At 44.7% G+C, this 26,763-nt stretch overlaps 1 protein-coding gene across 1 annotated transcript in view; it reads right to left on the bottom strand.

Moving 5' to 3' along the window:
* CUL4A (cullin 4A) overlaps positions 1–26,763 on the bottom strand; it is an 80,882-nt gene that overhangs the window by 5,062 nt on the left and 49,057 nt on the right. The window contains exons 13-19 of the mRNA XM_039509724.1: positions 17,978–18,088; positions 16,983–17,068; positions 15,884–15,991; positions 12,878–12,991; positions 11,473–11,578; positions 1,973–2,145; positions 639–791 (exon numbers count right to left, since the gene is read on the bottom strand). Coding sequence (XP_039365658.1) covers positions 639–791; positions 1,973–2,145; positions 11,473–11,578; positions 12,878–12,991; positions 15,884–15,991; positions 16,983–17,068; positions 17,978–18,088 — 851 coding nt within the window. The remainder of the gene's footprint in view (positions 1–638; positions 792–1,972; positions 2,146–11,472; positions 11,579–12,877; positions 12,992–15,883; positions 15,992–16,982; positions 17,069–17,977; positions 18,089–26,763) is intronic.

Here is a 26,763-nt window from a genome sequence, read left to right as displayed (position 1 = left end):
GAGTCGGACCTCTGCTCCGGTGCCTGGGTCAGTGTTGACTCCATCAGGAGCACCCTGAGACGGATGTCTCTCTCTCCTTTTTTGTTTGGGGTTTGAAGGATTTACAGATGTGACACCTGTCGCTTGTGTCTCCTTCACCTAGACACCTCAAACAACATGTGTGCGGGTCACTGATGGGCTTAGGCCGCTTACAATGATCGAGAGGCTTAAAGCCTGGTGACTGGGACATGCCCAGTCCCTACGCCGAGTCCCGTCCAGGACTGCTGAACTAGAACTAAATACTAAGGGAACTATTAACTATCTTACGACTATTTTACAGGAAACATTCAGAAGAAACACTGAACGAAACAAAATGCTAGCCAAAGCAGCAGACGTTCCAGCACCGTCACTGGCGGCAAGAAGGAACTGAGGGTGGGGGGAGCTGGCAGCATCCCTTATACCGCAGCATGTGTGCACCACTCCAAGGGGCGCCAGAGCCGGTCCTCTATGGATACCACTGAGGGAAAAACTTCCAGCACCGGTGCATGTGGCGAGCACATACACCTAATATGGAATGGACGTGAGTGAGCAATCGATGAAGAACCAGGTAGTTTACAATAATTCTAGTATGGATTTAAAGGAAATTAAAGTTCACTTGCCTTTACTGGAAATTTCAGCTGATTATACAATTCAGAAACAAGAAGGTTATGGCAGAGCGTCTTTCTCATCTTCATTATTCGTACAATAGCAGCATCAATCTGATATTGTCTATCTTGAAACACTCTTTCAGTTGTGCTAACCTGTTCTTCAACCTAAAGGACAAGACAATATGCATCAAAGCCATCTTTCATTGCCAATTTTTCTGTCTCGGAATGTTTGGTTAAGCTTTAGGGAAATATACAAGTAATGTGTGGAAAAAGAAACAATATTCATTTATTCTTCTCTTTCTGACAGACAAGCACACACACCTAAAACCTGGGCTCTGGGATGTTCTGATGCTGTTAAAGGAAACTAAGGATGTAGGAGCAGGATTTTATAATTGTACTATGAGAATTAATGTAGGATTTGATTTCATCCTGTCAGCCACCCTCTTTGAATAGCAGAAAGGAATGAGACACCAAAACAATTCTTATGACTGATTTTTTTTTTTAGGATAAGTTATAATATCTATTATCTATTATGATTTCCATATGTATTACAAATTAGGCACTCTAGTTAAATATACATTTCTTTGTTTTAAGGTTTTAGTAAGTAAGTGACAGGATCTTGTATTGTATTTATGTTAAGGAGATCAGAGGAATGTTGAGGGCCTGAAGCCCCAATGTGAATTGTTTTAGTTATAAGATTTAGCAAGGCTTGATTTACAATGTATTCTGATGAATATAAAATACTGCTGTCTGTATACCTTTGAAGGTTTTTGTAAGAGATTGTTTGTGTGAATGAGGAACGTATGCATCAGGAAAAGATAAGGTGTGGAGGCCATTGTTATAGCCAAATGGTCAAGGAAGAAGAGGGTCATCCTGTCCTGGTTTAGATTTAATCAATTTCCTTAGGGGTGCCAGCCTTCACCTCAGGGTCGTCAATCTTCCCTTCCTTCATTATGATAAGGAAAACAACTGGACATGCTAATTAAAACACATCAGTCATGCTGACCCCAAGAATTGAGATCCATTCCCAAAGATATTAACAGCAACAGAGGGGACGATAATTATTTCAATAACTCTCTTATCTCCAAATAAAAACAGTTGATGTGTTAACAGCATTACTTTTGTTCTGCTCAATCAATGTAATGTCAATACTTCAACTGCATTGTCCAAACAGTTAATATGTATTGAAAGGTATGTGAGATCATACCAATTTAGGACACAAGCCTCCCAGGATGAGAAAAATATTGCTGAAAATGCAGAGACCGTGTCAACTCAGCCAGGACATATAGGAAAGCAAGGAACAGTATCAAAATAGATGGAAAGAGTAAGAGTATTTTAATACATACTGTTTCTTTCATCTGTATTTGGTTGATCTTTATTCTAAACAATTTATGCTTGAAGTCACCATTAAAGATGAACTTGTCTCCATCTTCTACATCCTTGCCTTTTGGATTTTTAATCAATACTCGTGCTTTCCCACAGGCCAAAGACTGCAAGGTTCTTCGCAATTCACTGTCCTCTGTAAACAGGTTAAAAATACAATAAAAAGCTGACTAGAACTTTGAAATTTGAAATATTAAATTGTTAATTTATATATACACAATTTAGAACATTCCTCCTTTGCTAATAATTTCTTCTAACTCATTCCTAATTATGCAATGTAATTCATAACTTTAAAGGCCCAATCCTGCAGATCTTATATGTAAGAAATAACAGTATTTCAACATTGTACAAGACATGAACAAAGACGTGGCCCCAGCCTCAAGGAGTTTACAATCCCCCAAAAAACCCAAAGATCAGACAAGAATGTACTTGGAGACTTTTTTTTTTTTTAAATCTCTTAAAAGTAAATTGTGTTACCCTGTGCTTCATCAGTGGCTACTGTGATATGAGTATGTTCTAAGGTGAATATTATGTTAAAAGAAAAAGTGGACATCTGTTCATGCTACCAGGAAGACATTTATGCACTAAAAACAATACAATATGGAAGAACTAGAAACCAAGGAATGACATAATGAATCTTAATACGTAAAGCACAAAGTCAAAAGCAACTTTGGCGTTAGGCAAAACAAACATATTAATACACTAAACATTCAACTTTGTGAAGACTTTTGTGAAAGCCCTGAAAATTTCAAAGTGAATGTGCATTTTGTTGTTCTCTGCCTAATCTCTTGAATACCATTACCGGAAATATAAAAACCACAATAAAATGTGTTAGGATAGCACTGTGTGTAGACCTGTGAACTGAAACAGCAAAGATTTCGCAAGCTAGTGCTGATGTGCATTGGAAGAGTTAAGTAAAATGCTAACATTATTAGGTCTAAAATTAGCCCTATTAGTTAGAGAATAGTTTAGCTTTCACATTCCTGCAACACCACCATTAAGAAAACCCTTTTTATTCCTTCTTTTGATGTAAGGGAGTGGATGTACAATTATTTACAAAGATATTAAATTTACAAAAATATTAGATTGCAATAATTAAACAATAAGCACCTATATGCTTTATATTTTTGAAACACTATATTTGAAGCACTATAAAGAATGGTTACTCTCCATTAACTGTGGTTCTTCAAGATGTATTGTCCACATGTAATTCCACTTCTGGTGTGCATGCATCCCAGGCACAGAAAACGGGATTGTTTTTGAATAGCAGTGTCTGTTGAGGCCACAGATGTATCCTGTACACTCTGGGTATGTCTACACAGCAAGTTAAGCCCAGGTCTGAAACCAGGCTCAAGCCAAACACCCATTGTATCCATACTGCAAATGTGCTAACCTAGGGCTCAGACCCAAGGTCCCAGGACCCTGCCAGGATGGAGGGTCCAAGCCTGTGTTAAGCTGGGACCTAGGGGCGAGCCCTATTGGTTTCCTGTGGGTATGTGGCCCCAGCTTGACTTAGGTCCCAAAAGTCCTCCAGATATATCCCAGAGTTCCTGGCAGCAGAGGAGCAGCACTGCAGGCAGCCAGCGCACTGGCCCTTGCTCCTGAGTCCCTCTACCTGCGCTGTGTGGCAGGGACGGCCAGGCAGCATGCACTGTGAGGGCGGTGAGTGGGAGCCAACCCCAAAACTTTCCCGCAGCCTCTTGGGGATCTATTATCCCTGTTTCACAAGGTGCGGCAGGAGCAGAGATAGGGGATCCTCAGGGGCTACTGGAGCATACTGCACCCCAAGCCCTGGGCATGCACCTCATGACTCTGCAGCCGGCAGCAGCCAGGCTGTGTGCGTGTGTGTTTTCCTCTGATAACTTCATTTTATGTCAGACTTCAAAACAAACAGACTTCCTACTTTAAAAAATTAAGAATGGCAAAGTTGTATTTTAATAGTTTGACAGTCCTGGAGAAACTGATGTTCTAATTATCCTCAGAACAGATGCACATGGGCATTTTCCTGCCATATGACGCAGCTTAGAGCTGGTGAGCCCAATTTTCAGATTAGATAGTTCAGCAGAAAGCCTTCTCAAACTGCAGTTGTTCTACTGAGACAGCCACCAAAGGAGCTACTTATGCCGTTTATGAACTGGTGCTCCTTATGGGCACCCGAGTCCCGTTAATAGCACCACCGCAGTTAGGAAACAGGGTGGGCAAGAGAGTTTGTCCACAGTGCTACACTGAAGGGCTAGAGTGTCAACACTGGTGGTGGGGGTGCTAGGCATAGGGTTACTGAGATAGGGTTACTTTGACTCAGATTTGTGCACTACAGAGTGGACTTCAGAGTCCTAGGTTTGAGCACGGGTCAGAAAATTCTTAATCTAGGGTTAAAATGCAGTGTAGATGCTAAAGCCCAGGGTTCCCTGACAAGTCAGCTGACTTGAGTCCCACTAACTTTAGGCTTACATTGCTGTCTAGACATAGCCTCTCTGGTGCTGCATAGAAGAGAATGTAAAGGGGGAATGGCTGCAACCACTCTTCACCAAAACAGAATCCAGCTGATATAGCATGCGAGTCATGGCGTACATATGGACAACATACCTTGAAGAACCAGTTACTATAGCGTAAGTAACGACTCTACTCTTCAAGTGATGTCCATATGTCTACTTCTGGTGACTCACAAGCAGTGATATGTTCTGAAAGTGGATGATCACAGTCTACTGAAAGAATGTCTGTAAGACAGTTCTGTCAAAGTGTGTGTAAGACCTGGAGTCCTATACCAAGAAGTAGTGCTGGGCAAAGGTGTGGACAAAATTCCAGGTAGCTGCTGCAAATCTCAGATATTGGGATGCCTATTAGAGAAGCAGCAGAGGCTGCTGGAGCTCTGATGGAATGGCTCCTATCTGCACAGGTGAGTCCAAACACACACTCAGAGCAAGACAGTCCGAGTTTCATTTAGATAGTCTTTAGGTGGATATAGGCTGACTTTTCATCCCCTCAGCAAAGGCCAGAAACAGTCTAGGCAAGCTCCCGAATGGTCTTGTTCTGTCCAAATGAGAGAATCCCAACAACATCTAAAGTGAAATTTAACTTTCCTCAGATTAGCACAAGGATTGGGAAAGAAAACTGGCAGGTGGATCACCTGATTCAGGTGAAAATCTGAGACAACTTTAGGAAAGAACTTTGAGTGAGGTCCTAATGTCACGTTGCCCTTATGGAATACTGTATAAAAGGGTCCTGCTATGAGGGCTTGGATCTGTCCTATTTTTCTGGATGAGGTTTTAGCCACTAAGAAGGTGGTCTTCACAGACAGGTAGTATAAAGAGTAGGTAAATAAAAGTTTCAGGGGGAGGCCTCATTAACCCTGATAATACCACAATGAGGTTCCAGAGGGACAGGGTCTCTCAGACTGGAGGAAAGACATGAAGCTTTTGAGGAACCTAGCAACTGTTGTGAAGACAGATCTTCAATAGGATAAGCAGAAAATGCCATCATATGGACTTCCACAGACGTAATGTGGAGTCCCAAATGCATTAGAGCCAGCAAGTAATAGTTGCTGCTGGGTTTTCTAGTGGGAGTAGGTGCTTCTGCATTGCCCAAAAAAGAACCTCTTCAATTTAGCTGAATAAGTTACTCGAATGGAATCATTTCTGCTACAAACTGAAACATTCTGGACTTCCATGGAGCAGATTCTGTCTGTGGCTGTTAGCCAGCCAGCATCAGGCTGCAAGGTGCAGTGATGCTGGGTTTGAGTGTAGGATCTGGCCCTCAGTTTGTATGATTACATCTGGCTGAACCACAAGTGTGATTGGGGGCTGTGTTGACAGGCTCATCAGCTCAGACTACCAGAGCTGTCTGGGCCATGCTGGCATTGTCATTATCATCCTTTTTTAGCTCTCTCAGGATCCTCTGTATCAGTGGAATGAGTGGGTAAATATGAGTCCCAAAATCCGGGGAATGCAGAAGGCCAGATCCTCCTCTAGAGCAAAATACTTGGCATTTCTTGTTCTAATCTATGGAAAACAGGTCTATCCTTGGGCATCCTCATTTGTAGATGTAGCTGTCTTGCAGAAATGTGTTCTTGATTGAACGCTTATGTTTGTGTATCATGTGCAGAACTGATCTGCAAGGGTGTTCTGCAAGCATGAAAGATGTAGGGCCAAAAGGTGTTACTTGGAGGCTGATACACCAGTCTCAGAGATGGATTGCTTCCTGTCAGAGAGGTAATGAGAGTGTCCCTCCCTGCTTACCAGCGTAGTACATTGCTGTAGTATTGTCCTTCAGTACTTGGATTGTGGTTCCTCAGAATACGTTGGGTAGGAATGCCCGGCAGACTTGGCTAACAGCTCTTAGCTCTAGGATATTATGTGGAGATTTACTTCTTGTGGGGGACAGATCATAGTCCCTGCATCTTAAAATGGTCCAGATGAGCTCCCCTTCCAAGAGTGGATGCATCTAGTCACCAGCTGTTTAGTGGATAGAGGCAGTAAGAATGGCACTCTGCTGTGCACATGTACAGGATCCTTCCACCAATCTAACAAGGAGAGGGCTTCTTGAGAGACCATGACTGTCATATCTATGAGGTGTCTGCTGGGAAGATAAACAGGTCATAACCATGCCTGCATGGGGGATAAGTGAAGTCTGGCAAACTGCATTATTTAGTGCAGGAGGCCATTTGTCCCATGAGCCTGAGAAATGTCCTGACTGATGTCTTTGGATAACTCTCAAGTTGCTCAGTAAGGTTGAAAATGGTGTCCAGAGCCTCTGCCTCCCAGAAGTGGGATTGGGTGACAGGGGATGGATCACTTGATGATTACTGGTCTGTTCATTCTCTTTGAAGCACCTGACATTGGCCACTGTCAGAAGACAGGATACTGGGCTAGATGGACCTTTGGTCTCACCTAGTATGGCCGTTCATTTGTGAGGAACCTGTCCGGTGATGGGCAGGATTTGCCACTGGGGAGTCCAATAAAGCTCCTGTGAATTCTATGCTTTGAGTAGAGGTATACGTGGCCTTTTCTCTGTTGACTCTGAAACCCAGAGTAGCGAAGAGTTCCAAATGGATGGAGTTGATCACTTGTTGAGGTGACTGCCCCAAATCAACCAGTTAAAGTACGGGTAGACTTACACCTCTTGTCTCCTTAGGTGAGCTGCCACTGCTAGGTTCTTGGTGAATATGCTGGAACTGTGTGGAGACCGGAGGGAAGCACTCTATATTGAAGGTAACCTGGAATGTGAGGTATTTCCTGTGGGCTGGATGAATTGCAATATGGAAACAGTCATCCTAAATGAAGGAATCACAAACCAGTCTTGAGGATCTAAGTAGGAATTATAAAAGCTAGTGTTCCCATCCTGAACCTGAAACAATGGATGCATTTGTTGAGGTCCAGAATGGAACACCACCCCCCTTTCTTCTTTGGGATTAAGAAGTAATGTGAATGAACCCCCCTGGCCTGGAATCCCACACACACATTTCCCATTACTATGAGTTGCAGAAGGGAGTCTTCTTCCCTCCTTAGCAGTATCTTGTAAGAGGGGTCCCTGAAACTGGATGGAGTACCCTTTGTTCATGATTTCCAGGACCCATTGAGCCAAGGTTACCTGTTTCAGGCTTCCTTGAAAAAAAACAACAGATTGTTCCCAAATGATGGGAGAGGAAAATATTCTACAGTGCTATGCAACTCTCAACTGTACCATCAAGCTGCTGATAGGAAGCTGAAAAAGTGTGTGTGTTGGGGATAGTAATAGGAAGAAGATTGTTTTCGGTTGGGGTAATTCTGTGGCCTGTATTGCTTTGTCCTGGGAGCCGGAGCTTAGAACCCCCAAAAATATAAGGTGGCCCTTGCATCCTTTGAAGTTTGAAGATCTTTTGTGTGGATATTGAAAAGGTCACAGCCTTTGAAGAGCAGGTCCTAATGGTTGTTTAGAAATTCTTTGGAATATTGGACGACTGCAACCAAGAGGCTCTATGCATAGTACAGTAACTCCTCACTTAACACTGTAGTTATGTTCCTGAAAAATGCGACTAAGCAAAACGATGTTAAGCTAATTCAATTTCCCCATAAGAATTAATGTAAATGAGGGGGTTAGGTTCCAGGGAAATTTTTTTCACTAGACAAAAGACTACACACACACACGAGTATAAGTTTTAAACAATTTAATACTGGTACACAGTGATGATGATTGTGAAGCTTGGTTGAGATGGAGGAGTCAGAGGGTGGGATATTTCCCAGGGAATGCCTTACTGCTAAATGATGAACTAGCAATTGGCTGAGCCCTCAAGGGTTAACTCTCACACTTTGCAAGGCAGCAGGAATGGAGGGAGGGGAGACAGCATTGCAGACAGAGACACACACCCTGTGTGTGAGAGAGAGATGCACATTTCCCCTTTAAGTACAGTGACTCTGCTCTTAAGTTCCCTGCTTTGTTAAGTAGATCAGCTTGCTGAGACCCTGGCTGCTGCCAGCAAGCTTCCTGTCCTGAACCATGTTGTGTGTGTCCCCTGCTCTATGGAAGACGGGGTAAGCGGGGTGCAGGAGCCAGGGGAGGGGGACACCCTGACAGCCCTCGTCTTCCTCCCCTCCCCCCCCGCACAGCAAGCAGGAGTCTCGGGGAGCAGCTCCAAGGCAGAGGGCAGGAGCAGCACATGACAGTGGGGGGAGGGACAGCTCAACTGCCGGCAAACTGATAGCCTGCTGGGCAGCTGCTGCCCAGGGAACTTAGGGGAGCGGGGAACTGATGGGGGGCTGCCGGTCCACCCTGGTTCCAAGCCCCCACTAGCTAGCTGCAACGGGCTGCTCTTCCTGCCACCAGTGGACAAAGCAGGTGGCTGCCAAACGACATTAGAAGGGAGCATTGCACAACTTTAAACGAGCATGTTCCCTAATTGATCAACAACGTAACAACGTTAACCGGGATGACTTTAAGTGAGGAGTTACTGTAATCGCTGTGTCTGAGGCATCAAAGGCAACTTACTACCACTTACCCTTCTACCACAGCAGCTTTGAGTTCCTCCCTGTGATCCTGTGAGACTTCTGAACTTTGACACTTGGTCCCAATTCAGTAAGTTCTATTTAGCTAGGAATGCTTGGTAGCTCAAGATGGGCATTTGTAAGCTAGCCTGAGGAACAGGCCTTGCTGCCAAAGAATTCAAGTTTCTTCAGGTCCTTGTGCCATGGTGTCATTTTGGGTGGTCCCTGCTGTTTGGACCTCCCATGGATGGCTGCAACCACCAAGGACCCAGATGTGGAGGTCATTATTGAAGTAACCAAATTCCTTTAAGGGGACTTGGTAGCACCTATCTGCCTTATTTGAAGTGGGTTCCACTGAAGCTGGGGTCTATCATAGGTCTCTTGCTGGTTCCAACAAGGCTTCATTTATTGGCATCGCCAATCTATCAGAGCCCAAGGAACACAGGATGCAGAAGTTAGTGAGACCTTTCTGGCATTCTCTCTACTGCAATTTCCAGGGTAACTGCCATTTGTTGGAGAAGCTCCTAGAAGATCAGATAGTTTGTTTCAGCATTGCCAGATGTAAGGGGGGCAGCAGCATCAAGCGAAGATGACAATATCACTGTTGAGATAGGCTGGACATCTGTCTCACATAGACTATCCTGCTCTATGTCCTGGTACTGATGTTGAGATGTATAGTGGACCAGCTGACCTTCCCGAGATGGATTAAGAGGCGACACAGACCTGGCTTTGGAGGCAGGAGAACCAATGAAGTCTTTCTACTGGGTGGCATCCCCAAACAGGCTCAGCATGGCCATTATTGCTTAAACTAGGGGTATGGAGAGAAGGAAGATACCACAATGGGTTCAGGGCCCAAGGGTATCCTGTGCAGAAATTGAGATGGTGGATCCAGATGGCACCAGGGCTAGGAGTTTCCTAGTAGTTGTCTGCAATGGTGACTCCAGCAGATTGGCTACTGTCAAGTCAATCAATACTGCAAATCTCATTAGGACTGCGAGCTTGTCCTCCAGATCAGCTGGTAGTGTGGTGGGTGCTATGAATGATGGTATGGAGCACTCTAGTGCCAAGGCAAGGTGTTTGGATGTCAGTGACGGGTGTATCAATGCTGGGTGTTTTGTGGTCAATCGATCAGTATTGGTAGAGTCAGAAACAGGCTCCAAAAGCAATGCTGAGGTCATCTGGTGACAATATGGTGCAGAGACATTAGCAGTATTTAATCTGAGCCTTGAACTGCCCCCCTGGTGTGGATTTACTCAGTGCTGATGAGGGAAATCTGTCTCTCCAATGAAACCAGTATTCTTTCCTCCCTCTCGCCTCAGAAGATTGAACTGAGGCTGGGTTAGAAGCTCTCTCTAGGCAACAAGTGAGCCCTGAAGTTCAAGGTAGACCCGAGACTTACTGGAGCACTCTCAGAGACTGGTCTAGTTTGGCTGTCTTCTTCTCAGGCTCAGATAATGCCCTTACGCATCTCTCCAAGATGGAAAGTTTTGGCAGGATTCCCTTTCTTTGTGTGTTCTCTTTGAAAAAGAGAAACATATCAAGCATTTATCTTGTGTCTATGCTTCATAGAGGCAGAAGCAGCACATGGAGTGTCCAGGATTGATTGGAATAGCTACCTCACAAGAGGGATAGGATTTGAATCCTGGGGATTTCAACTGCACCATATCCAGGGGATCTGGCACTGGGAATATCTCAGAAGCTGAAGAGCTTGTCTTCTCATTTTTTCTTCCTTTTTTTAAAAAAGTATGCCAACAGACTTAACTATAAGCTGAAGTATACTAAGGAACACTAGCTAAAAACTAGAGAAAACAAGTGCACAGTGTGCAGAGATGCGGACAGCGTAGAGGTTCCATCTTGCTGCCCTGGGTAGTAAAAAGTAACTGGAAGGGGGTTGCAGCTGCTCTGCCCTTTATGCCCTCAGCTATGGAATGCCAGAGGGCATGTGGGCTACAGGCACAGTCTCAACAGGCATTGGAATTAAAAAAAAAAAATTGATCTTGTGCTCTGGGTGCTCATGCGCACCAGAAGCGGAATACACATGGACAATCACGCAAGGACATTATTAATTCAAAAACCCCTCTCCAAACCAAAACTAATGCAATTGTTCTAAAAAGGTCATTTTAAAGTATGATACTTGAAACTACAATAGAACCTTAATAATCTGCACACAAAAAAATGGAGTCTCTCTCTACTTCTCAAAGAATTAAAAAAGCTGTAGTGAGGTCTTGTTAGTAAGAATGCATCAGTTTTACAAAATATACTACAGATCATTTACTAATACATTTATGAAGTATCAATGTTATCTAAGTAGTAGTAGAAATATGTTTTGCTCATCTTTTTAGTATTTACATAGTCGCTGATTCACAAAAGTGTCTTAATAGCCAGTGCAAGTTACTGAAATGAGCAACATTCTGCTGTACTTAAAATTAGACTTTTACATCCAAAGTCATATTTAGAAGCTATTCAAATGAAAGAAAATAATGGATGCATGAAGTAAGTTTTCATACCTACACCAGTAGCCATTTTAATTTCTTCAAAAATAAATTCATCTCCTTCATTAAACATAAGCAGCACTAATGTCTGGAAGAGTGACACATGAAACTCTTTCTTTCCCTACAAAGGGAACAAAAAAAACCACAAGTAACTGTAAATGATTTCTAGAGTTATGTACAACATTTAGAGTATCAACTGTATTCTATAGAGTGACAAACTTCAAAAACAACTGATAAATAATTTATAGATTATACAATTTGTCAAGAAATAGCTTCTAGATGAAGAGAACTGTGTATTTAAAAAGGATTCTGCTGCCTGATTATGTATCCTAGAATGTGGTGCCAAGGAACTGTAACAATAGCAAGACAAATTACAAAAACACACCTCCCCGCAAAAAAAAAACAACAAAAAAACTCCCAACCAACCAATCCTGGACATTATATTGGTAGTGTAGTGCACCAACAGGTTACCTGCATAGCCCAATATTCACCTAACAGCATTTTCTTCTAGGTACACACATTGGGTGAAATCCTGACTTCAATTAAATCAATAGCAAAACTCTCATTGACTTAAATGAGGCCAGAATTTCACCCAGTGTGTTAAGATAATAGAGATAAGCAAACTAACATGAAAGATATCAGTGTCAGATAAAACTTGACAGAACATGAACAAATTCTCTAATTCATGCAATTCTGCAGCAACAGCGTTAACAGAAGTGTGGTGTTTGTAAAATTAGGCAATGGGAAGGAGATTAATAATTCAAGATCTCCATGCACAAACATTTTAAGTCTGTTGTCAATTACAAACTTGTCAGTCATCTTAACTTCACATGATCCCATGGCTCTAAAGTTTGCATTTATAACTAGTCATCATTAACATCAGAGTACAATGAGGTTATGTTACTGATGAAGATATCTCATGACACAGAACAAAAGCTATGTTAAGAAACATTTCAGTTATTTAATTCTTTAATAATTCAAAAGCATTTAAATTTAACAATATTCATTAAATTATACCACTGATACCTTTTTAGCATGGCTTTGTAATAGCTAAAGCTAATACTCAATCACTAGTTCCTTCAAAATACTATTAAAAATATTTCCACCCCAATCTTTTAGTTTCCTGCCTGCTACAGGCTTCTCTTCATCAATGAATGAGACTTCTTACTGACCCACAACAGTAACTGCTGAAAGATGTTTCACACTGGAGTTTTAAGATGTTTAACTAAGATACCACATTCTAAATAAATGGCAAAGAAAACAAACACTTTTATAAATAGTTAATATAAACTATTGTTAGATTCTAGTCTTCTCTGCAAAAAAAATTGTTTTATTAATGTACTGCTTAAAAAGGCAAGAGATGCCAAATAAGTTATTTTATTTAAAAGCAGATGATTAAGCATTAAATAAGCAAACATACTTCCTTAAATTCTGCTTTCAAGACAGCATGCCCTAAAGTGGTCTGCCATTGAAGCTTTCGACCACTGTGTTTTCCAAGATAAAAGGTCTTAAATACCTCTTGAAGCTTAACCATCTGTAAACAAAGAAGAAAAAGAGGGGGGGGGGGGGAAGTTAACCTATCTTATACCAATGTAATCGATCAGACTGATTTTCACAGTAATGTGTTAGGCTCATCTTAATATTTAAAATCAAAGTTTACACAAAAGTTAAGTTCAAGGGCCAAATCTGCCCTCATTTACATTGGTGCCAGGTTAAACAGAGCAAAAATTGATGCCAAACATTCAAATAATATAATTTTCCTGAAACGAAATAAATTTTAGTTAAGATAAAACCAAATTCCCATTAAAAGAATAAGAACATATACCAAAGTGGAGTTTTCATCCTAGGCCTACTATCATCTGTTCCCCACATGCGACGAAGTCAGAGGAAGAGGAGGAGAGAAGGTTCTGAAAAGCCCCACTCCCATTTTGCACTCTGCTCCCAAGTCCTCATAGACTTTAAGGCCAGAAGGATCATAGTGACCATCTAGTCCAGGGATGGGCAAACTATGGCCCGCGGGCCAAATCCGTCCCGTCAACCGTTTTAAGCCAGTCCTCGAGCTCCCGTTGGGGAGCAGGGTCTGGCATTTGCCCCGCTCAGCCACTCCAGCCGGGAAGCGGGGTCGGGGGGCCGCGCCACGCTGCTTCCAGAAGTGGAAGCATAGCTCCACTCCCACTCCTATGTTTAGGGGCAGCCAGGGGCCTCCACTCCACACGCTGCCCCCGCAGCTCCCATTGGCCGGGAACTGCAGCCAATGGGAGCTGCAGGGGCGGCGCTTGTGGATGGAGTGGTGCGCAGAACTGCCTGGCTGCAGTTCCGTGCAGGAGCCGGAGTGGGGATATGACCGCTGCTTCCGGGAGCTGCTTAAGGTAAGCGCTGCCTGGAGCCTGCACCCCTGAGTCTCTCCCCACACCCCAACCCTGATCCCGCTCCCGCCCTCCAAACCCCTCGATCCCAGCCTGAAGCACCCTCCTGCACCCCAAACCTCTCATCCCCAACTGCTTCTCAGAGTCTGCATCCCCAGCCAGAGCCTGCACCCCAACCCCCTGCTCGGATCGCCCTCCGAACCCCTCGGTCCCAGCCTGGAGCATCCTCCTGCACCCCAAATTCTTCATCCCCAGCCCCACCCGAGAGCCTGCACCCGCAGCTGGAGCCCTCACCCCACCCCGCACCCTACTCGCCCACCTCAGCCTGGAGCCCCCTCCCGCACCCTGAACTCCTCATTTCTGGCCCAACCTCCAAGCCCAGAGCCCTCACCCCCTCCTGTACCCCAACCCCAATTTCGTGAGCATTCATGGCCCACCAAATAATTTCCATACCCAGATGTGGCCCTCAGGCTAAAAAATTTGCCCACCCCAATCTAGTCCGAGTTCCTGCACATTGCAGGCCACAGAACCTCAACTGGTGGGATTTGAAAGACCTACCAGTTTCTCCACGTGGAAGATGGGTTATATCTGGTAAAACAGGCATGTATATAAGCTGTTTATTGTTTTCAAAATGTTTTTTTCATAATCTTTTTCCTAAATATTTTATGTTCTGAAGGCTGGCTGGTTAACCATTTTGTGAATTTTCAACCACTTCCTTTCCCCCCCACACCTTTGAAATGTGAGAAGTTTTGACCTATTCTAGTTTACTCCTGGGGGAATTTTGCATCACTGCATGTGCGCAGAATTATTTGCTTCCCTGAAGAAAAATGACTTTCTGACAGGGAAGCAAAAGGAAGCTGCAAAAATAATCATGCGCTGCTCCCCAGCAGCGTGGGTGTGTTGTTTCGGGCATCTGGAGCAGCTGTGGGGGGGAAGGGGGGGGAAGAGGGTGGCGCAGAACGGGGCTGGGGATGGCCCGGACAGTGGCTCTTACTCTGTGCAAGGTTCAGCAGCTAGTCCCAGCTGGGCAGGACAGGACTTCCTCTTCCCCTAGAGCTGGGTCAGACCCATCCCCAGCAACCTCTCCGGCTGCAGGAAACTCCGCAACCCCCCCCTCTTCTCTCTCAGCCATAGCGGGGAGGGATCACTGTACAGGGAGCTGCTCCCCCATCCACCTGACTCCCATGCATCTGGACCCACCTCATGCCCAGATTGCCCCTTGAAGCCTCACCCCCTGCACCCAGAACCCCCTAAACCTGAACCCACACCCCACCAAGCCTCACCCTCTGCATCTGGATCCCACTCTTGAACCCAGACCAATCCCCGCATTCAAACCCCCACCCCAACAGGCCTCACCTGCACTTGGACCACCCGACTAGCCCCCCGCACCCAGACCCCCACCCCAGTGAGCACCACCAAGACAGCACCTGGATCCCCCTCCGCAGAGCCCTGTATATCCAGACCCCCCTGCTGATCCCCAACCACCTTCATCTGGACCCCATTGCATGGTCCCATTGCCTCTGCACCCAGAACCGCATGAGCCCCTATTCATTCAGATCCCCCCCAGCAAGCCGCCCATGCCCAGATTGCCCCACAAAGAACCTTATCTCTCCACACTAAGCCCTTCCACACTTGGGATCCTGCTGGGCTGAGCCTGCCAGCCTACATCGAGTATTCTTGGCATGGAGGAGCAGGGCCCCAGGGTATTTCTGGGGCAGGCCTGGCCCTTGTGCTGTGTCAGGGTCAGGTGCAGCCTCACCACTGAGTCCAGGTCCTGAGGGAGGGAGGGGCTTCAGGGTGATCTCCCACCTCTGTGCAGTCTGTGACCTGTGCTCCCCACTGCCATGCTGGAGCCTCCACATTTACTGACAAAATTTATAGAATTTTAAAATATTGTATGCAGAATTTTTAATTTTTTTGGTGCACAATTCCCTCAGGAATACTAGTCTAGTTATACGGAATTGAAAACCGTTATAATTGGATGTGTAGGGCAACCTAAATATTGAGATTCCTAGCCCTCCGCCATGATAGACTGCAAATTCTAGTTCTAAAAGACTCACCTCTGGAGTTAAGTGGACTTCCACAGGTGTATAGGTTGGCCAATATCCCATAGTAAGTATATTTACCGTCAGGTCTATATTGCCTGGATCACTTTGGTTCTGCATATACTAAAATAAAATAAAATTAAAAAACCCAAACCTGTTAAAAATCCTGCTAACACAATAAATTAAAAATAAACCTGGAAAAGTAAATCAATATATGGCTTTATTAATATCTGGAATACTGATTTTTTTTGTTTTAAACAGTGAATTAATTTTGGCACAATGAATTAATTCCGGCAAGTCATTAAAACACCCAAAGAGCTGACTATAAACCAAAGTTGAATTTATAAAGCATTTCTCATTGGAACACTGTGCAATATAAAAATCTGTGATAATTCCTACAGCAAACATAGGCACTCTTAATTTTTTAAAATACTGATTCCAGTTGGAAATTATGGACAGTATCAGGAAGTTTTCTAGAGGTGATGTCCACAGCTGAAAAATGCTCTAACTCCCACTGTCTGAAAGTCATGCAAAGGCACACTACACTACATATGTAGGCAATTCAGAACATAGTGAATGGTTGGGAACAAAACAGACAATATGATTATCTATCAGATCTGTTCTTCTAAAGGACTTCAAAGTCAAAATAATTTTAAAGAATCCATACAAAAACACTTGAGGGATGTTAAGATGATAAACGATAGTACATTTTGAAAGAAATGCAGTCTAGTCAGCACTTGGGCTGGGCATCCAGAGAACATAACAGCAACAATCCAGTCTGTATGGCACAAGAACATTCATCACCAGATGTAGGTCATTCATACTAAACTAGTCACAACCTGGCAATAATTCTCACATGATAAAATGGAGTCTTAAAATCAATTTTAGAGATGGGTCTAATAATAAATTTAGTAGCAATACTACGTTCAGGCTTTATTATTAAGTGTCAAAACAAAATCAAATGAAAATGTAGGGTCAGATAACGTCCCAGCAGATACGCTGAACTATAAACAATCTGTGGAAAATCTGTTTTGTCACTGTTTAATTCAATACAATTATGTGGCATCATCTTAGCTAGTGTAAATATACGATGCATAAGTGAAGTTAAATTTACCTGCTTAAACTGAATCATGACATCTTTTGAAAGTTCCATATCCTTGAACATTCCCTCCAGTTTACTGGTGAAAGCAGCACCACATTCTGTCACATAAATTAAAGCAAAGTTTCCATAATTACAACAAACATAAAACAAGTAATAAAGGCTTAAGCTTAATGTTGGGCTAGTGTGACGGTCCCTGGGATGCAAATCCAGATAAGCTGAGGCTCCTGCCTTTTCTGCTTCTTATTCATCTTTACAATTTCCTTTGTTCTATTTCCCTTACAATTGTTCGCAGCCTTTTCACTTGAAAATTACTTCAAACTATTTTACTAGTGCTTGAAGTGTAAACCTTAGTTAAAATAGCAAGCTGTGTGCAAATCCTGCATAACTATACCACTGTGACAGGGTTCAGGTGCAAACCCAGACCAGTGAGGGGTTGTATCACCACTTGCTCTGCAAACCTGGGTGCCTCACAATGCTTTGCTGCTGTAGTTCCCAACCAGGGACACTCACAGTCAGCCTATCAGCATGCAGGTCACACTCTGAGTGTCTGTGTGCTAAGACAGCCCTAACTCAGCCCCTCTGACTCCAGCAGCCCATTTATAGCCCCATTCTGGCTTCCACCAGCTTTGGTTATGACACTTTCAGGGTGACCCCAACACACTGCCAGTCCCAAATTTTCCCCAGACCGTGTGCTCTGTAATGCCCAGCCCTCTTCTGGATAGATCAGAGAAATTATAAGGTTAGTCTGTTCTCTAAAGTCCAAAAAGCACAGTACAGCTTAATGTCACAGATTTCCAAAAGAACTCCACTCCCATTTAGGCACCTAAATTAAACTTCCACATTTCCTCGAGTACATAGCAATCAGCAGTTCCTACTCTGAACAGTGGGAGCCGTAGAGTGCTCAGATCTTTTGAAAATCTGGCCCAGTCACTTAAACATAAATATAAATAAAGGTTCAGGTTTAAAACCTAAAGGAAGTAAAAAATTCAACATTTGCAGTTGCTCACCATGTTTAAGCTTTGACAGCATTGACTTCTCAGCATCTACTGATGCACTTTTTCCAACCAGCAGTCTTTTGGCTAAATCTTTCTTATAAAATGCCTCAAACACATCTTTACCTGTATGGAGAGAAAACAACAAAAAATCCTGAGAAATCAAACATTACACCTTTACTACTTATCTTCAATTTTACAGAAGTGTCCTTTCTCTTGACTTGCTGAAAAGTGGAAAACAGTTACATATCTATACAGTAACTGTTCTTCGAGATGTGCTGTGCACATATAAGTTTCACTAGAGTTGTACGTGCTCCCAACACACTTGAGTTGTAGATTTTTGCCTGCACTAGGCTGCACACATGCCCCCTGCTCTCCTCATGCACCAAATTGAGGATTATTGCCAATTCCCTCTGTTCCCTCATACCATAGTCTAACATCCGAAGCAGCGGGGAAAGTAGGAGAGATTATGGAAGGTATACGAGCACAGCGCATCCCAAAGAATAACAATTACCATACAGGTAAAGCAAGCATATTTTCTCCTTTGAATGACTGTGTGCATATACATTCAACTTTGGATTATTTGAACAAGAGATCACAACACTGACTTTCCAAAGTTGGTGTCATCTCATGAAGCTTGAGAAATAGTTGTATGTGTAGAAGGTATGTAAAGAGGACCATGTTGCTGCCTTGCAGATGTCTAGGAATATTGCTCAGTAAGGTAATCAAAAGGTAAGAAGATAGAAAAGTCATTCTGTATTGCTGAGAAGTGAAGTGGATTCTTAATGAACTAACTGAGAGGCCAGATGATTTCAGATGCAGTAGGTAGTCCAGTATGTACGTAATCTTTATATAGTGAGGAAATAATGGTGGGATGGCACCCAGATCAAAAGCTTCTTCCATTGTGTGGCGTTTGTGGCCCTGGTGGAGTCCTTTCTGCTGCTCATCAAGATGGCTTGGACTTCTCAGGACCATAATCTCTCACACATATTCAACCAGAAATTATCCATGCAGTGAGGTGGAGAGATTTAAGGTTAGGATTCAGAGACTTGTCCAAGATTTGACATAGGAGATCCTTGACCAGGGTAAAATTATCAGTGGCCTGATAGAGAGCTGATGTAAGTCCATAAACCAATGTTGTCATGACCAAGCTGGTTTAACGAGGATTTATGTTGCCTTGTCTCTTTTCATCTTCCTGGAGTACTCTTGGTATGTGAGGAACTGAGGGGAATGCATAGAGCAGATGACTGGACCAGAGAAGAAGAAAGGCATCCAGCATGGAACTTGGGCTGCAGCCCATTCTGAAGCAAAATCCCCTGCATCTGTTGTTGAGGTTGGTCACAAGTAAGTTTATTATTGGGTACCCCCACTGTTGGAAGATCTGGAGAAGAACATCCTAACTGACCACTTGTGTTGGTCATGTTCCTACTGGGGGTATCTACAATAGTGTTCCTCACTCCTGGAATGGAAAGCTTTTAGCGAGACCTTGTTTCTTATACAGAGATTCCACAGACAATTTGCTTGTTGGAGCAGCTGAGATGACCCTGCAACCCCCTTGCTTGTTCAGATAAAATATGCTAGTGGTATTGTCCATCAGAACTTAAACCAACTGGTTCCTGATGGTGGATATAAATATCTTGCAGGCTTGATGAATAGCACAGAGCTCCAACACTTGTATGCGGAGTGAGACCTCCTGAGGTTACCAAAGAACTTGTGCCTGGAGTTGACCAAGATGACCCTCCCAGCCTTTGGTGAATGCATCTGCTACCAGAGTCATAGTTTGTTCTGGTGGCAAAAAGTGAGCCCCACTGCAGACGTTCAGAGGGTCCATCCAGTAGTCCGGGGATTGAAGCTCTTACGCAGGTATGCAAACCAACATGTCTACGGAATGCCACTCAGTCAGTATGCTGAAGAAAGCCAGGCTTGCAGACAGTGGAGGTGAGGTGTGGCATGAAGAATCACATGTGCAAGAAGCCACATACCCCAATAGTTGTAAGCAAAAATAAACTTGTCTTTGACTTGGATGTGAGGTTTTAGGACCGAAAAACTATGGACTGAATCCTGACCACAGGAAGGTACCCACAGCGGTTATGGCGTCAAGGACTGCCCCTATGAAAAGTTATTCATTGTGTGGTCATAACTTCAGTTTGTCTATATTCAATTTCAGGCCTGGACCAGAGAGCAGCGGTCTGATGACAAAGATGCTGTTTTGGACATGGGCACTTGATCTTTCCCGAACTAGCCAACTGCCCAGGTAAGGAAATATCTGAACACCTACGCAGTGCAGATGGGCTACCACCACCATCATGCACTTGGCAATGATTCTTGGGGTCGAAGATAACCCGAAGGGAAGCGCCGTGTAAAGGTAGTTATTGTTGCTTGCTATGAACCGAAGAATCTTTCTGTGGCCACGATGTATTGCCACATGAAAGTAACCATCATGCAAACCAAGGGCAGTATACCAATCTCTAGGGAAGGGATAATGGAAGCAAAGGTGACTGTCCTGAACTTGATCTTACTGATGAACCGGTTTAGCTTTCTGAGGTCTAGAATGGGACAAAGACCACAAGATTTTGGGGAATCAGGAAGTACTGGAAATAAAAAACTTTTTGGTAAGGAACCTCCTCTCTGCTCCCAGCTCCAAAAAAAGACTGCACTTCTGGAATCAATACTGTTTTGTGAAATGGGTCCCTAAAAATGACAGGGAAGGTGGACTGGGGAAGAGGAAGGAGCTCAACTGGGTGAAGTATTCCTCTTTTACAGCTATCAGAGGGGTAGCCGTGTTAGTCTGGTTCTGTAGAAGCAGCAAAGAATCCTGTGGCACCTTATAGACTAACAGATGTTTTGCAGCATGAGCTTTCGTGGGTGAATACCCACTTCTTCGGATGCAAGCAGTGGAAATTTCCAGGGGCAGGTATATATATATAAGCAAGCAAGAAGCAGGCTAGAGATAACGAGGTTAGATCAATCAGGGAGGATGGGGCCCTGTTCCAGCAGCTGAGGTGTGAAAACCAAGGGAGGAGAAACTGGTTCTGTAATTGGCAAGCCATTCACAGTCTTTGTTTAGTCCTGAGCTGATGGTGTTAAATTTACAGATGAACTGGAGCTCAGCAGTTTCTCTCTGGAGTCTGGTCCTAAAGTTTTTTTGCTGTAGGATGGCCACCTTAAAATCTGCTATTGTGTGGCCAGGGAGGTTGAAGTGTTCTCCTACAGGTTTTTGTATATTGCCATTCCTAATGTCTGATTTGTGTCCATTTATCCTTTTCCTTAGAGACTGTCCAGTTTGGCCGATGTACATAGCAGAGGGGCATTGCTGGCATATGATGGCATATATTACATTGGTGGACGTGCAGGTGAATGAACCGGTGATGGTGTGGCTGATCTGGTTAGGTCCTGTGATGGTGTTGCTGGTGTAGATATGTGGGCAGAGTTGGCATCGAGGTTTGTTGCATGGGTTGGTTCCTGAGCTAGAGTTACTATGGTGCGGTGTGCAGTTGCTGGTGAGAATATGCTTCAGGTTGGCAGGTTGTCTGTGGGTGAGGACTGGCCTGCCACCCAAGGCCTGTGAAAGTGTGGGATCATTGTCCAGGATGGGTTGTAGATCCCTGATGATGCGGTGGAGGGGTTTGAGCTGGGGACTGTATGTGATGGCCAGTGGAGTCCTGTTGGTTTCTTTCTTGGGCTTGTCTTGCAGTAGGAGGCTTCTGGGTACACATCTGGCTCTGTTGATCTGTTTCCTTATTTCCTCATGTGGGTACTGTAGTCTTGAGAATGCTTGGTGGAGATTTTCTAAGTGTTGGTCTCTGTCTGCGGGTTAGAGCAGATACGGTTGTACCTCAGTGCTTGGCTGTAGACAATGGATCTTGTGGTGTGCCCGGGATGGAAGCTGGAGGCATGAAGGTAGGCATAGCGGTCGGTAGGTTTTCGGTATAGGGTGGTGTTAATGTGACCACCACTTATTTGCACCGTGGTGTCTAGGAAGTGGACCTCCGTGTAGATAGGTCCAGGCTGAGGTTGATGGAGGAGTGGAAGCTGTTGAAATCATGGTGGAATTTTTCTAGAGTCTCCTTCCCATGGGTCCAGATGATGAAGATGTCATCAATGTAGCGTAGGTAGAGAAGGGGCGTGAGTGGACAGGAGCTGAGGAAGCGTTGTTCCAGGTCAGCCATAAAAATATTGGCATATTGTGGGGCCATGCGGGTGCCCATAGCGGTGCCACTGATCTGGAGATATATATTGTCATTAAATTTGAAATAGTTGTGTGTGAGGATAAAGGCACAGAGCTCAGCAACCAGTTGTGCTGTGGCATCATCAGGGATACTGTTCCTGACAGCTTGTATTCCATCAGTGTGTGGGATGTTTGTGTAGAGAGCCTCTACATCCATGGTGGCTAGGATGGTGTTCTCTGGAAGGTCACCAATGCATTGTAGTTTCCTCAGGAAATCAGTGGTGTCACGGAGATAGCTGGGAGTGCTGGTAACATAGGGTCTGAGTAGGGAGTCCACATATCCAGACAGTCCTTCAGTGAGAGTTCCAATGCCAGAGATGATGGGGCGTCCAGGATTACCAGGTTTGTGGATCTTAGGTAGTAGATAGAATAACCCTGGTCGGGGCTCTAAGGGTATGTTGATTTGTTCCGGTGTTAGTGTAGGGAGTGTCCTGAGTAGATGGTGCAGGCCTTGGGTGGCAGGCCAGTCCTCGCCCACAGACAACCTGCCAACCTGAAGCATATTCTCACCAGCAACTGCACACCGCACCATAGTAACTCTAGCTCAGGAACCAACCCATGCAACAAACCTCGATGCCAACTCTGCCCACATATCTACACCAGCAACACCATCACAGGACCTAACCAGATCAGCCACACCATCACCGGTTCATTCACCTGCACGTCCACCAATGTAATATATGCCATCATATGCCAGCAATGCCCCTCTGCTATGTACATCGGCCAAACTGGACAGTCTCTAAGGAAAAGGATAAATGGACACAAATCAGACATTAGGAATGGCAATATACAAAAACCTGTAGGAGAACACTTCAACCTCCCTGGCCACACAATAGCAGATTTTAAGGTGGCCATCCTACAGCAAAAAAACTTTAGGACCAGACTCCAGAGAGAAACTGCTGAGCTCCAGTTCATCTGTAAATTTAACACCATCAGCTCAGGACTAAACAAAGACTGTGAATGGCTTGCCAATTACAGAACCAGTTTCTCCTCCCTTGGTTTTCACACCTCAGCTGCTGGAACAGGGCCCCATCCTCCCTGATTGATCTAACCTCGTTATCTCTAGCCTGCTTCTTGCTTGCTTATATATATATACCTGCCCCTGGAAATTTCCACTGCTTGCATCCGAAGAAGTGGGTATTCACCCACGAAAGCTCATGCTGCAAAACATCTGTTAGTCTATAAGGTGCCACAGGATTCTTTGCTTCTTTTACAGCTGTACACTCAGTTGTATGATGTGATCTGCTTCCTAAGACTGTAAGAGAGACAGAGCGAGAGAGAGGTGGAATTCAAAGGGAGGGAGATGAGATATGGTCAGTGTACTGTCCTCAATGGAGTAGTCAAAACAACTGGTTCAAAGCTGCAGTGGTCTGGTAAGGGCCTGTTATGGATGAATCCGACTGAAGACATCTCTAGGAGATTTAAACCTTCCTTTGGAAGTATCCTGAGACATCTGCTAAGAGGTCTTGTAGGACGACAGGTTTAAATGGTTTCTTCTTGTTACTGGGGTGTAAACCCCCAATGACGGGAGGTCACTCAGGGATCTTGTAAGGTGCACATGGCGTCATCCATTTTCTGGGGAAACACTTTGAATGCTAAATCTCCTATTGTATTTTGCAACTTCCTTGGGATGGCAGAGGGTTGCAGCCAAGAGGAGAATCTCATCAAGATAGGTATAGCCAAGGAGCATGAGGCAGCATCACCTGTATCAATGGCTGCTTGAAGCGATGTTCAGGCAGTGAGGTTTTAAGAAACTAATGGCCAAGAATTCTTCTCTGTACTCCTCAGGCAACTTGTCTGCAAACTTGGACACTGCCGACCAATTAAGAAAAGTGTATTTAAACAACAGTGCCTGGTAATTTGACGCTCATCTGAAGGCTGGCAGTGGTATAGGCCTTTCTGCCATACAAGTCCAGTCTTTTAAACTCCTTGTTGTTAGTGTCTCTGGGGTGAGACTGCCTGGCACACTTAGTAGTGGCCATAATCTCAAAGAAATCAGGAGTAGGATAGATAAGAAATAATCAAAGTCTTGCTGAGGAACATGATAGCGCCTGGTCACCTGCTGGCAGTTGGTGGGATAGAGGCTGGCATCTGCCAGAGGGAACTGACTGGTTCCAGCAAAGGCTTCATTAATGGGAAGGGTGATCGTTCTCGGGGAAGGGACCTGTAAGATATCTAGGCGCTTGTGTGGGTTATCTTGTACAAGCACCACCTGTACTCCCAAAGGTATGGCCACGCTTCGCAGAAAGCCCTGGAATTTTAAAATCCTCCAGAAGAGATGTTGATTCCAGAGTGACAGCCTCATCCAGAGAAGAAAGGAAATATCTGGGGCAGGGGGCATGAAGAGATTCCCCCATTATCTTCCCTTCTTCTGTAGGCTCCAACAAAGGAAGAGGTAGAGGGACAGCAGAAGAAGCTTCCCTAGAAGTGAATGGTATGGATAAAGGTGATCTTGTAGATTGAACTCTTCTGAGAGGGTCTAGACCAGAGGTGGGCAAACTACTGCCCGCGGGGCCGTCCTGCCCGGCCCCTGAGCTCCCGGCTGGGGAAGCTAGCCCCTGGCCCCTCCCCTGCTGTCCCTCCTCCCCCACAGCCTCACCTTGCCACGCTGCCAGCGCTCTGGCCCGCCGCTCCTGCCAGGCAGCATGAGGGGCGTGGCTGGCTGCAAGCTTCTGCTGCTCTGAAAAGCATGGTAGGGGGATGGAAAAGGGCAGGGGGTCCCCAGGAGTAGTCAGGGGAAAAGGAGCAGGGGGCGGTTGGATGGGGCAGAGGTTCGGGGGGGGGGGGCAGTCATGGGACAGAGAGTGGGGGTGGCTGAATAGGGGGTGAGGTCCTGGGGCATGGTCAGGGGACAAGGAGCAGGGGGGGTTGGATGGGTCAGGGGTTCTGAAGTGGGCAGTCGGGGGCCGGAAGTCGGAGGGGGCTGATAGGGGGCAGGGGCCATGCTGTTTGGGGAGGCACAGCCTTCCCTACCTGGCCCTCCATACAGTTTCTCAACGCCAATGTGGCCCTCGGGCCAAAAAGTTTGCCCACTCCTGGTCTAGACCTCCATCACAGTTCAAGATGGCCCATAAGCCCAGTGGAGGTATTCCACCATGCTGGGGCTTCCTTGTAAGAATGCCAGTCATGACTTTCAGATTTAGTTTCTCTGGAACAAGGTCGGTAAAATGATCTAAAAAGACCTTGAAGGGGATCTTGGTGTCTCATGGTCTGAGTCTGAAAAGATGCAACTCTCGCCAGTAAATAGAGGAGCAGTCTCTGTTGGTGTTTGTGTAGGTCTCTGTGCTGAGAAACATGGTGCTGCCCCAATAGCACCCACACAGAAGCAGCATCTGAGGGAGCAGGTGGCAGCGGGCAAGACAGCTGGAACACCAAGATAGACAGGTGCCAGTGGTGCCAATGGAGCTTTGACGTCAGAAATGAAAAAGCCAGAGAAACAGATGGAACCATGCTGATAAACATTGTTAACAGTGTTGCACACAACAATTTTGTAGTTTGGATTTTCTCCTTAATTCACTGTGATATGGTTGCTTCCCTCTTCGGTGTCCAAATGCAGCTGATGACTTATTTCCCCCCCTTGGTCAACTGCTATCACTCACTCACACAAAATTGTATTTGCCAAAAACATCATCGTCTTCCCTCCTGGAGTCTGGTTTATTAATACACAAAATACGCCTCTCTATATGTTTCAGAAAACCCATTCTGTACACACTTCCTCCTCAGGCTTTTGGTATACCTCTCACTGGGCTCTGCAAATAGTCCTTTGAAACATAAGATATATATGAATATCCACAAGCCTTCACCCCTTCCATCAGGGCTCCCCCAGATCCTCTCCTTAAGTTTCAGGGTCCACCACCCCTTGGTGCAGAGGTATCAGGAGTATGTTTCAGATGCAGGGTTCACTTTTCCTCCAGGCAATACATAGCTTCTTCAAAGTATTCTACCCCCCCAAAGCATAGCAGACTCCTTCATTAGGATCTGCCAAGAGGAACCCAATGCTACCACAGGAGTTCTACTTCAGATTTCCCAGCACAGAGACTCCCAAGCACCTCCTGGGCCTCTCTCCCACTGATAGAGTGGTTTGGATGTATAGAACAACTATGCCACTTTATTAGTGGGTGAGAAGCCCAGGAGAGAGCAGGGAGAGCTTGGGAGTCTCTGCTAAGAGATATAGTCACCAGCTATTTCCCTTCGTAAGTCCCAGAATATCTGTCCTTAAAGGGCCAAGACCCAGAAACTTGAGTACTCAGCAACACGTGCCCTTAATGTCCTGCTATGACCTATGTACTAGATTTCACAAAAATTAGTATTTTGACCTAGCCTTTTAGTTCATTTAAAAATTTTAAAATTATACATATACATATATTAAAAGAAAGATAAACAAAAAATTTAGTCTCAGTTTCATATTTAGCATATCAAATTAGGAAAGATTAATCTCTTAGCCTCAAAAATATGTACTTCCTTCATCACCTCTGCCAGGATTTTCTTTGGTTTTGACAAACAAAAATCAGTCTGCACACAGTTCTATTTTATGGTGAACATCTGCCCCCCCCCGCCCAAAAAAAAAAAAACA

This window comes from Mauremys reevesii, linkage group 1 (assembly GCF_016161935.1).
Source record: "Mauremys reevesii isolate NIE-2019 linkage group 1, ASM1616193v1, whole genome shotgun sequence".
NCBI classification, from domain to species: Eukaryota; Metazoa; Chordata; order Testudines; family Geoemydidae; genus Mauremys; species Mauremys reevesii.
This window is presented reverse-complemented; position numbering and strand designations above follow the sequence as displayed.